Below are 12,941 nucleotides of genomic sequence, written 5' to 3'. Positions count from 1 at the left end.
TATTTGGTTAATCAAACCAAATGAACCAAATATTCGAGTAACTCGAAGCAAATCAACCAACCATAATTTTGTTTGGTTCAATTATTCAATTTAAGTTTTTTTTTTTTTTTTTTTTTTTTTTTTTTTTTTTTTAATTTTTTTATAATCACACCCTTGTATTTTATAATTATGATACCAAAATTTTAAAATATCTTGTTATTTGTTTAATACAAAGAAAATGATTATTTTGTTAACGTCTATAGTATACATACTAATTCTTAGAGGTTTTCATTTAAAAAAAAAAATTAAAAGTAACAACCATCAATAGTAATTAGCATATACATGTGAAATTAAAAAAAAAAACATATGGAAAATGATAAGAAAATTAGGACTATACAAAAACATAATAAAATAAATTAAAAACCTAAACTAGTAACTTGATTATTATTTGAGTTTAACTTTATTAAAAAAAAAATTGTATTACATTAATACTGTATGATAGAAGAGTAGAAGTTATGTTTTTGACAAAGCAATTTAATATGTTAATTTAAACTAAAATAATAACATAAAATATAGCATAATATTGAAATGATAAAAAAAACATATTGAAAGTTTAATAAAAATGGAAGGGTAAGAACTGTAAATTCATATTAAAACTAGGTTTATATATTCTATATATTCCTGCATTTAGAATCTTTTTGGTGCAAATAAAATTACCCTTTAGAATTTTATTTTAACTATAAATATTTAACATAAATTTACAGATTGATCTCAAAAATATATTTTCTATGATAAAAGTTACATCAAAATTTCTACCTTATTTTCTCCTAAAAGAAAGTAATAGACATGTATGAATTATGATTAGGTCCAACATGTGGCATCCTTAGTGGCCCCCAACTCCTTGCTTTTTCTTTGCGGCCCCACTTCCTTATTTAATGGTTTTGCTACCTCTAGTATTTTCCAAATATACTAACGATTAATATTTTCTAAATATACTAACGATTATAAAATGATTTCTTATAAAATTAAAGGGCCATGTAACCCCAATGCCATTTGAGTCTAAATATGTTGCTTAAAACTCAGTCAATACCCCATTTGTCAAATGCTTCAAGAACATCTCTCTTCAAGTCTTCATCTTTTTCTTTCTCTCTCTATAAGCTAGCTGTTTTTCTAATCAAAACTCCCAAAATTCTAAAACCCTTTTCATCATTTCTTCCAATTTCACCATTTTCTTACTCTGTAAATACATATAGGAAAACAGTGTAGCAGCGAAACCGCCATGGCTGCAAACAAGTTCGCGACCATGCTGCATAACAATACAAACAGGATCACTCTAATTCTCATTTATGCTGTTCTTGAATGGACGCTTATAATCCTCCTCCTCCTCAATTCCGTTTTCTCCTATTTAATCGTCAATTTTGCCCAATTCTTCGGCTTAAAACCGCCATGTTTCTGGTGTGCTCGAATTGATAAATTTCTCGAATCCGATGACAACAATTTTCAATACCATCTATGTGAGCTTCATTCAAAGGAAGTTTCACATATGGGGTTCTGTTCGATTCATCAAAAGCTAGCGGAATCACATGATATGTGTGAGGATTGTTCATCCTCCGATCTGGGTTTTCAAAAAGAGTCAAGGAATTTTGTGTTCTCGAAGGTGGAAAGAATTGATGCGATTCAGAGTGATGAAGAAGATGAAGTGAATTTGAAGTGTTCTTGCTGTAGAGTAAATTTTGAGAGAAAAATTGTCAATGATTCTTCTTGTTTTGTTATTCATCCTTTGTGGAATATATTGGGTAATGCCAAGAAAGGGAATTCCGTTGATGATCATATCGAAAAATTCGTTGATGATGACCAGATAGAATCGCTTTATGTTGAAGAAACCAACAAAATTGACGGTAATGAAGAAATTGAAACAAAGGAAGCTGAGATTGAAGTGATTAGAGATTTGAATTCATTTGAACAGAGTTTGATTCAGTTTGATAAAGGGGAAGATTTAAATTCACATGATCTTCATTCCTTCATTGATTACAGTGGAAATCAGTTGTTTCCATTTGAATTAAGTGATCCGAAAACAGACGAAATTCGAACTGATCCAGAAGAAGAAGATCATGAGTTTGGGGATTTTCAAAAAGCACAGGTGAATTCAGGAGAAATTTATGATTCCGATCATCAGAAAACAGAGGAATCATCTAAATTTTCTGAGAAAACTGTTGCTTACCATGAAAGTTTAATTTATTTCGGTAATGCGCAAGTCGTCGATGATGAACAAACTCAATCCCCAGTAATCGACACTGAAGAACTTCAAGAAAGAGATTTAGATATTCATTCATCAGAAATTGATGATTCTATTCAACAGAATACAGAGGCATTATCTAAATTTTCTGAGAAAACATTCGTTTCCCATGAGAATTTAATAGATTTCGGTAATGAGCAAGTCGCCGTTGATGAACAAACTCAACTCCCGCCAATCAACACTGAAGAACTTCACGAAAGCGATTCAAATATTCATTCATCAGAAATTGATGACTCTGTTCAACAGAAAACAGAGGCATCACCCAAGTTTTTTGAGAAAACAGTTGTTTCCCATGAGAATTTAATAGATTTCGGTAATGAGAAAGTCCTCATTGATGACAAAACTCAACTCCCACCAATCAACGCTCAAGAACTTCACGAAAGCGATTCAGATATTGATTCATCTGAAACTGATGATTCTGTTCATCATATAACAAAGAACCCGTCTACATTTTCTGTAAGAACTCGTGTTTCCTATGCGAATTTAATTGATTTTGGAAATGAACATGTCACAATTGATGAACAAATTCAAACCCGATCGATCGATGTTGAAGAACTTCAAGAAAGTGATTCCGATATTCATTCAGGTAAATTTAAACTTGCTGTTCAAATCCAATTTGTTTCGGTTTTAAGAGAGTTCAACTTTTTTTGCAGTTCATGAAGAAGATGATGTTTCAATCGGAACAGAGATTCCAGTTTTGGATGCATGTGATGAGATCAAACAAGAAGAACATTCAACAAATTCTAATATTTTGCATTCAGATCTTCAAAATGGTAATCTTTATGAGTGACATAAGAAAAATATATTCACCCAACTGAATACAAATTTCATGATTCAATAAAGCTCTGTTTTTGTATTTTGTTTAGATTCAGAGGAAGAGAAAGCTCCGGAAACACCGTCTTCAATTCATAGCCTAAACCCACTCCACAGGAATTGGTTGATTCCCGAGATGAAAGAATCGGGGGCAGAAGATTCATTTCATGGAAGTACGATGAGTGAACCTGTGAACACCGCTGAGAAGTTGAAATCGGCTTTAAAAGCCGAGAGGAAAGCCTTACAAGAGTTATACACGGAATTGGAAGAAGAGAGGAATGCTTCGATGGTGGCCGCTAATGAGACCATGGCAATGATAAACCGGCTTCAAGAAGAAAAGTCGGCCATGCAAATGGAGGCGTTACAATATCAAAGAATGATGGAAGAACAGTCAGAATACGATCAAGAAGCTTTACAACTCTTGAATGAACTTATGATGAAAAAGGAAAAGGAATTGGAATTGTTCCGAAAGAAAGTGTCGGAATATGAGTCAAAAGAGAAGAGTAGGGTTTTGCGGGGGAGTACGAAAACGGGGACATCGTCGATTTCTTGGAGTCACTCTGAGGATGACGACGGATTGTCGATTGACTTAGAGGGGAATCAAGAAAGCCAACATCCGAATCAAGAAAGTCAACATCGGAGCCCGATTGATTCGGTTTTGGACTTGGAGTCATCGTTAGCGGATTTCGAGGAAGAAAGGGTGTCGATCCTCGAACAATTGAAAGTTCTAGAAGAGAAGCTTTTCACATTGAGCGATGAAGAGGATCGACATTTTGCTAACACAATAGTAACCGAGGATCATTACGAAGAGATTGGAAATTACGGTTTCAACGAACATGTTGTCGAATATACTGCAAGTGGAATCGAGAAAAATGGAAAACAAGCAACGGTGAAGAGACTTCTTCCTCTTTTTAATGCAAATAGTACGTTGGGCGAAGATGGTGTGACGGTAAGAAACGGATACGAAAACGGGTTTTATTCCACGAAGTTTGAAGACACGGCTATCACACGATTTGAACTTGAGAAGAAGAGAATTGATATGGAAGAGGAAGTGGATCAATTGTACGGAAGGTTACAAGCCCTGGAGGCAGATCGAGAGTTTTTAAGACATTGTATCGGGTCTATGAATAAGGGTGACAAAGGAATGAAACTTCTTCAAGAAATTTTATATCATTTGCGAGATCTTCGGAATGTGAATCTTCGAGCAAAAAACTATACCGAAAATGCCCTCCTTTTAGCCCCTACAAACACCCAAACGGTATTATAATTGATCGCTTATGATTACGAAAATCAACCCATCAAGAATTTCAACTTGTTACAAGATGAAATGAACAAGTTCAAATTTTTTTATGTGAAAATGATAGAATATAACTTTGCCTATATTCACTTATAATGTCTCATAAAATTTTGTTCTTTTTCTCACTTCTAGGGGTGAAAAGTGGTGCATTGTGGAGTTGAGGTCCATGGAGGCTTATTGTTGTGTTGTGATTATTTCTCCCTGTTTTATCTATGCCTTTGTACAATTAATGTGGTTTCAAAAGCAACCCAATTTTTCTTGAGAGCTTTTGTGTCCATTCATCTCTACTTTTGAAGGGGAAAAGGAAGATGATGGTCCATGGTGTGTAGGCTAATGAGGTTTTAGAAGAAGGCAAAACTGCAAAAAATTACCATTTTTAGGATGATTTAAGTTCACATCACGCTAAGTTAGTTTGTATTATGTGTATTAATTAAAGCATGTATGTAATACTTGGTCGCATTCGAATTCGTTGGAGAGGGTTAGGTATAGGAATATTTTTTATTTTTTTTATTTGTCGTTGGAGTAAGAAGAAAGGGCAAGGGGTCCTATTCCTCATATTTTATGTGTCCTTTTGAAAGTATATACAAGTTTGGTGTTTTGACTAGAATTAACTATATATATTATATGCATACTCATCATTTTATTTGTTTATTTTATTGGCATTGTGATTGTGTTGTACTTGAATTTTAGTCATGAAATGTTTGTGTTCGTCCATTACCTCCAAAAAGGGATGAATAAAAAATAAAGCTTTTTATAATTTAAGTCAATTAAGAACAATTAAGTTAAATAACATAAATAAATAACTTTTGAATATAAAACACTATTATGTTTATTTTACAATATAACGACATTTTATATTATGACCAAAGCATAAAATATTTGAGTTGATTTATTATTATTTTTCTTTTTCATTTCATTCATTTTCTTTAAAACTCATGTATTACATGAGTTAATTTTAAAAAAAATTAAATATAAAAGTCAAAATATTTGAAACTTTGAATTTATAAGAAAATAAAAAAGCAATGAACTATTATAATGAAAATATTTTTTATCTTTTAAATTAAACAAATAATTTAAATAAAGAAATCAAACTAATGAGGTTTAATTTTAGAAAATTTGAAATTAAAATATAAGTTTATTAATAAAATTCGTATCCATTTATTACTACATTTATTTCAATTGTTATATAAAAATATTATGTGAAATTTTATAAAATAAAAAAACTTATAAAATGATATGTGAAAAAAAAATTCAAAATAACTATAAAATAACATTTATTAAATTAAATGAGAATATGACAAAAAGTAAAATAATAATAATAATAATAATAAAAGAGTTATTGGAGAGGAGTGTAAGTGTTTTTAAAATTTTAATTTTTTTTTTGAAACGACAAATCTAACCTACTCCTAAACTATACCTTAAATCCACTTATATCCATTAAATTAAAACGATTAAAAGGAATCATATCGTGTGATTCCTAATCTAACCATATAGGGTGAAGTTGGAGCAATAATTGAAACAAAAAAAAAATGTTAAAAGGATTAAAGTAGATGAATTTAATTAAAAAGGAAATAATGATTAAGATCGGCTGGCAGATACATGATTACATCCATACCAAAATACCATATATCCAGCATGCCATTATTCATCCTTTTAGCGCCGCTCTCTTTTCCTTTTTCTTTTTTCTTTTTCCATTTTCCATTTTTATTAAGGGAATTTCTTTCTAAACAGTACACACCACACTATTAAAACCATCTCCAACCAATTTTTATTTTTTCCAACTAATCTTCATTTTTTCTCAATAAATGAAGTAAAAAAATAAAGTAAATTGTGTTTTATCTCTAGCTCTACTCTATTTTCTACCTTATTTTTTACCCTAAAAAGTATATTATTGAAATATTTCATTTTTAAAACTTTATATATATATATATATATATATATATATATATATATATATATATATATATATATATATATATATTATCAAATACATCCCTCTACAAATTAAACTCTATATTTATGATTAATTAATATAAATTAGTATATAACATTATATTATAAATATTAAATATTGTATTTAAATTATTATTAGTAGATAAAATAAACTAGAAATATACAAAATAAAAATGAGAGGGACTAAAATTGACAACCAAACTTCACATTCATTTTTGGAGATATGAATAGTATTCCCCCATATATGGGGGAATATTATTCATATCTCCAACAATGGAGGTGAAAATGGGGTAGGGTTGGAGAAAAATGAAGGAAAAAATGGAGTTTAGGGGTAGGTTGGAGATGCCCTAAGTATTAAACACTAATCTAATATACCTAATCTAACCATTCCCATTAAACTATATCGTATGGACAACGAAAAGTTGTATTTTTATTGATGTGACATCTCATAACATGGTCATAACAGTGTAATATCATGAACATCATTTCTTCTTGGTGTTATGATATATCTTATTGGCGTTATGATATATTGAAACCGAAACATTGATTGGCTACATATTTATTCTCTTTTTATTTTTCTCTTATTAAAATTCTCATAACATGATTATAACACTATGAACATCATTTCCTTTCCTCCTTGGTGTTATAAGGTGTTATAACTTCTCCTCAACGGGCTCATACCTAATGCTCTTAGTAAATTATTACATACATTATTTTTCAAAAATGTAAATTCTATTTTTTCTCTTTTATATATATATATATATATATATATATATATATATATATATATATAAAACAATTTTTTCTTGTTTTACATTTCAGTAACTAAAAATAACGTTCAATATAACATGTATTTAGCTTAATACTTTTTTTGATCTTCAAACTTTTATATTAATATACTAAAATACTCTTACAATCATAGAAGTATAAATAAAACCAAAATAATATATCAGTGTTAGTTTAATTTTACCTATATTTATTTATTCGTCTATTGTTATACAAAATAAAATTAAGATATTTATATGTTAGAGATTATAAATGTAATTTTCATAGATTAGGATATTTAAGTTAATATTAGAAAAACATATCGTTTACCATATTGTATTCGTTATAACCACATTTATATGTTTCATTATATGATTCAGTTGATGTTGGTTGATTTAATCATAATTGTGACATACGTAGGTATAGTTCACTTGTAACATCATTATTGATTGATTAAGTTAGTTCGAGATGTTTAATGTTTTATTTTTACAAATAAATAAACAAATAAATAACGAGTGCTGCTAATAAGACACCCCTTATACACTCTATAATCATTTTTATAAAAAAACAATCTATAATCAACTTCTTGTAATCATCTTTTTCGGAAAACAAAGCAATTTCAACCAATAAAAATATTTCAAACATTAATTAGAGTTGTCTAAATGGTAAAATAAGGTGTAGATATGTGTAAAGTAGTACTTTCACCCGTACCTCTCTCTCTCCAACCCCATAAATAACTTCATTGTTACATCGATTTTCATCAACTTCGATAAATATATCGTAAAAAAACAATGTAATGATTAATGATTACCTAATAAATATAATAATAATAACCTATAATAATGTATGTAGATATGTGTAAAGTAGTACTCTTTTAATACATATAGCTTTTTTAATCATTTAATCTAGAATATATATTATTACTATTAATAAAATATATAGTTTAAAAGAGTAATTACACAACTCATGGTAAGGGAAAACACGTTTAATTCTTATTTTTATAAATTAATTGAAATTGTCTCACGTATTATTAAAATTTCCATGCTTTGTTCCTAAAATCATCTACCAGACATTAAAAAATCTAGTTTACTCTCATCCGTTTATTTTTGAGTTATTTATTATTCTTAATTATATTTAAAAAATAAAAAATGACCCCTCTGTTCATATTATGAACAACCAAACCATCATCCTCCAACGACAATCCTTTTTTTCCTCTCGTTCTTTCACCCGTACCTCTCTCTCTCTCTCTCACACACACACATACAACTTCAACTTTTTGAAGAAACTTGGAGGAAAAAGAAGAACAAGTTGTATTGTCTTCTATGTGTGAGATCAAGTTGTTGGCGGTTGTCGAGTCAAAATACACCAACCCAAACACGATCCATTTAACTATACATGTCAAGGGTTGACGGCTTTGGAGCATAAACTCAAATATGACCCGTCCACCCGTTTATTTATACGGGTTGACGGGTTTAACATAAATTCATATACGGTTCAGATTTGGGTTTGTGGGTTCATGAACCAGATTCCATAAATAAAATTAATAATTAAACATGAATAAATTTTTGATGCAAACATATCCGAATTTTAGACACTTAAGTCTTAAATATCCAAATGAAAATTAAAAACATTCATAGAAATATGTTCAAACTAAAACATTAATAGAAACACCAAACGACAAACATGTTCCACATGTCAAATGGTTAATGGCATCATATCTTAGTGTCTAAACTGTATAATACTTAAATCTTAATACACACACACACACACACATATATATATATATATATATATATATATATATATATATAATTTTTTTATTAAAATTTTAAACGGGTTGGCGAGTCAACCTGTATATTTTTTGAGAAACTCATATATGACATGTTTAATAAACGGGTTGGTAGGTTGGCGGGTTGACCCAAACCTGTTTATTCTGTGTCGTGTTGCGGGTCGTGTCGAAGGTCATGTCGAGAATTGTTAGACCTACCTCTAATGAACACCCTTCTGACATCACCAAGAACACACAATCACAAATTTGTGTTTCCGATGACCTAATAACATAACAAATGGATCCAATTGCATAAATCGTTCCAGTGCACAATATGTAAAAAGTCAAAAATAAATAGATAAAATAGGGATTGGGGTTTAGCAAAAAATCAAATCAGTTTGCCCATGGATCTGTTTATTCATCCACTTCCTCCCGATCGGAATCTCCCTTTATGTTGTTTTTTAGGTTCAATGTTGCAAGTTTGTTATCTCTTTCTTCGCTAAATCGATGCAACATGTCTATTCTTTTCATCCCCATTTAAATGTTGATGTTGGGTTTTGTGTTGATGGATCCTCAAGTTCAGCAAGCATAATCGGTGGCAAACCTTGAAGCAACGGTAGGGGAGATAGGTCAATGTCAGTATTGGTATGGTATAGGAACAAGAAGCAAAGAAAAGAGATTGGAAGAGAACAATGGGTGGCAGGGCCGATTTAGAGCAGGTGCCATATGGGCAATGGAACAGGGCCCAAAAATTTAAGGGGCCCAATTTTTTTTTTTTTTTTATATATATATAGTAGATCAGTGAATTCGTTAGGCCCAAGCAATCCAACACCATTAGAATTTCAGAATCGGAAATCAGGCGTGAAATTTAAAGAGAATTGGCGCAGCAGCAAGCCAACAAGCGATCGATCATTGTTATTTGTTCAATTCATCATCGATTAATCTGTCTCGTTAAGTCGTTCTCCTTAAAAAAAATCATTGCAGCAATTGTGGTCTGTGGAATCACCGAATCAGGGCAGGGAAAGTGGGAAACGAAAGGGGCAGTCAGCTGTGGATCACAGCATCAACAATCGCCCATCAGGTTAGCTTCTTAGCGAGTAGCGACATCGACATAGGCTCACAGCGTGCAATAAGCCAATAATTAACAATCATCCTCCATTGAATATTGATACATCAGTTTCTAATTCTAGGTTGCTAGGGTCAATCACGATTAGAGACTTAGAGTGTTACTGTTAGACAATCAGTTGAAAACTTGAATGTATTATACTATTATCAGTTTTTCAAATTCTTGTGTAACTGTTTATTCGTTTAGATAAACTATTTAATTTTCAGATTCTTGAAAGTGATTCATGAATTTTTAATTGTTTATTTGTTTATCACTATGACATATTGTCATTATGTCATATTATCATATTGAAATTGATTGAATGATTCACAATGTTAAATGAAATCAATTTTTGAAATATATTATTAGAATCAGAAATTAAATTATGAGATTACGTTTATTGTATAATTGTTTATTGTATAAATGAAATCAATGAATTGTTTATTGTATAATTACTTATCAAATTATGTTTATTGTTTGTAAAATTGTAGACATGAAGTATAAACAACCATCCGGTAGTCAAAAACGTAAAAAAAAAAACTAGATGAAGAAAAGAGAAAGGCTGACGCCGGTGCTCTAGATAAGTTTATCCATAGACAACCTATTGAAGAACATGTTGAAGAACATATTGAAGAGCACATTGAAGAGCATGTTGAAGAGCACATTGAAGAGCATGTTGAAGAGCAAGAGCATATAGAAGTAGAAGAGGCAGAAGAGCAAGAGCCCGTTAAAGAGCTTGTTGATATATTTGATATTACACTTGAGGAGTTACAGTCTCTTGGTCTTGAAATTGATGATATGCGTGGTCAAGGCTATGATAATGGAGAAAACATGAAAGGAAAACACCAAGGGGTGCAAAAGAGATTTTTAGATATAAATCCTAGAGCATTTTACACTCCTTGTGGTTGCCATCCTCTTAATCTTACATTATGTGATATGGCTAACAAGTGTGTTAAAGGAAAGAACTTTTTTGGATTCATCCAATGCATTTATACTATCTTTGCAAATTCTACTAAGAGGTGGGAAATTTTGAAAGATAATGTTAAAGCTTGGAGTCTTAAGTCATTGTGTCAAACTCGTTGGGAAAGCCGGGTTGAGAGTGTAAAGTCTATTAAACTTCAACTTGTGGATGTACGGGAAGCTTTACTTCAAGTTGGAGAAAAAGATAATGATGCTGCAATTGCAAGTGAAGCAACTTCACTAGCATAAAAAGAACTTGGTGACTTTGAATTTTTGGTATCAACTGTTATTTGGTATGAAGTACTAAAACATGTGAATATTGTGAGTAAGAAGTTACAATCAAAGGATATGCATCTTGATAATGCTATTACAGAAATAAACAAATTGATTGGGTACTTCAAGAATTATAGAGAAACTGTTTTTTCAAAAGCGATTGTTGAAGCTAAGGAGATTGCTATTGAAATGGGTATTGATCCAATATTCCCACAAAAGCGTTTGATTGAAAGGAAAAGAAGGTTTGATGAGAGTTCAACTAGCGAAGAAGTTTCATTTACACCTGAAGAGAACTTTAGAGTCAATTATTTCTTATTCATTGTTGATCAAACTATTTCTTCTCTTGAGACAAGATTTGAACAATTCAAAGTGTATGACAGAGTATTTGGTTTTTTATTTCCGCATAATTTGAGGGGAATTGAAGATAAAGATCTAAATTCGTATTGTCATCGTCTTGAAAAAGCACTCAAGTTTGAAGAAAGATCGGATATTGATGCCGATGAACTTTATACGGAGTTGAAATTATTTGAGACATTGGAAACCAATGAGTTTAGCAACCCTATAGATGTTTTAAAGTTTTTGAAAGAACTTGATTATTTCCCAAATGCAAGCATTGCATATAGAATATTGTTAACTATTCCAGTAACGGTTGCATCTGCAGAAAGGAGTTTTTCAAAATTGAAGTTTGTGAAATCTTACTTACGCTCCACAATGACACAAGAAAGACTTAGCGGTTTGGCAATGATATCTATCGAGAATGAAATCTTAGAGAGTATAGACTATGAAGAGTTGACCAACCAATTTGCAATCAAGAATGCTAGGAGAGCTTCAAGAATCGTCGGTTAGCTGTTAGGATATGTAATTACTCATCAAAATACTATGATTTTGCTTTGTTTATTGCCATAAAGTTTATCGTCATTTTAATAAAAATATTAGTTTATGTAAGTTAATTTGTTACACGTTAAGGCCTAAGGGCCTTTTTTATCCATCTCGTCCTGGGCATTTGAATCCTCAGAACCGGCCCTGATGGGTGGGTTGGGTAGATACTTTTTCAAGTGTATCACACCAATTTAATGATAGTACTTACAGTAATTAAAATAATTAGAAACTTGGAAAATAAATTAAAAAGAAATACAAAAGGGAAATATAGTCATTTCATATACGTCACAGACGAAACATGCAATTTTTAACGATATTAGGGACGGTCCGAGTTAATTTTTGAAAATAGAAACTAAACGCGTATTTTGACATTCACACGATAAATGAATCATGTAATTTATTCTATTATTAATGATGGAAGATACGAATGCGTCACAACGACATACTTTCATAGATAGGGTTGTAAACTAAGCCTTATTCGATGTTGAATAAAAGAATGTGTTTTGCTGTGATGCATTCGTAAAGAGGGTTGCAAACTAAAACTATTATGAGTAACCTCAATTTTTTATAAAGTAAGAATGTTTGTTTTCTGCTAGAGCTCCAGTTCTCATTAATGAGAATCCTACGACTTGATTGTCTTTTTTTATGCTTAGCAATTGAGGATGCAGTTTCTAATAATGTTGTTAAGGGAAATGTTGTGGGTCATCAAAATATTCAGGTATCTTACTTATTATATGCAGATGATGTTGTATTCCTAACCGATTGGAATAGGGTTGAGATCTAGAATATTACTCAGGTGTTGCGTTGCTTTTATTAAGCTTCTGGTTTGAAGCTTAATATACATAAATCGAGT

General features: G+C 30.8%; 2 protein-coding genes across 3 annotated transcripts; both read left to right on the top strand.

Moving 5' to 3' along the window:
- Nucleotides 1-1,071: 1,071 nt before the first annotated feature.
- LOC145041180 (myosin-binding protein 2-like) lies at nucleotides 1,072-5,036 on the top strand. 2 transcript variants are annotated; one of them, XM_078989130.1, is made up of 4 exons: nucleotides 1,072-2,861; nucleotides 2,929-3,048; nucleotides 3,142-4,346; nucleotides 4,518-5,036. In XM_078989130.1, the coding sequence occupies exons 1-4, from the start codon at nucleotides 1,259-1,261 to the stop codon at nucleotides 4,521-4,523; spliced, it is 2,934 nt and encodes a 977-aa protein (XP_078845256.1). In that variant the 5' UTR covers nucleotides 1,072-1,258; the 3' UTR covers nucleotides 4,524-5,036. The 2 variants fall into 2 exon arrangements, with proteins under 2 accessions (XP_078845256.1, XP_078845255.1); XM_078989129.1 differs by lacking the exon at nucleotides 4,518-5,036 and having other exon boundaries at nucleotides 3,142-4,511.
- A 6,248-nt stretch (nucleotides 5,037-11,284) lies between these two features.
- LOC145039264 (uncharacterized) lies at nucleotides 11,285-12,055 on the top strand. The gene has a single exon (XM_078987339.1). The coding sequence runs from the start codon at nucleotides 11,285-11,287 to the stop codon at nucleotides 12,053-12,055; it is 771 nt and encodes a 256-aa protein (XP_078843465.1).
- Nucleotides 12,056-12,941: the final 886 nt, after the last annotated feature.

The sequence above is a fragment of the Lactuca saligna genome, chromosome 4, assembly GCF_052625555.1.
Source record: "Lactuca saligna cultivar CGN05327 chromosome 4, ASM5262555v1, whole genome shotgun sequence".
Taxonomy (NCBI): Eukaryota; Viridiplantae; Streptophyta; class Magnoliopsida; order Asterales; family Asteraceae; genus Lactuca; species Lactuca saligna.
The sequence above is the reverse complement of the archived record's forward strand: the minus strand, read 5'-3'. Positions and strand labels throughout refer to the sequence as shown.

What these genes read in the sequence shown, in the direction of transcription:
- LOC145039264 (XM_078987339.1), top strand. Translation starts at nt 11,285, where the DNA reads ATGCATCTTGATAATGCTATTACAGAAATAAACAAATTGATTGGGTAC.
- LOC145041180 (XM_078989129.1), top strand. Translation starts at nt 1,259, where the DNA reads ATGGCTGCAAACAAGTTCGCGACCATGCTGCATAACAATACAAACAGG. An exon ending in TGATTCCGATATTCATTCAG is followed by an intron (nt 2,862 to 2,928) that starts GTAAATTTAAAC and finishes CTTTTTTTGCAG; the next exon opens with TTCATGAAGAAGATGATGTT. An exon ending in GCATTCAGATCTTCAAAATG is followed by an intron (nt 3,049 to 3,141) that starts GTAATCTTTATG and finishes TATTTTGTTTAG; the next exon opens with ATTCAGAGGAAGAGAAAGCT.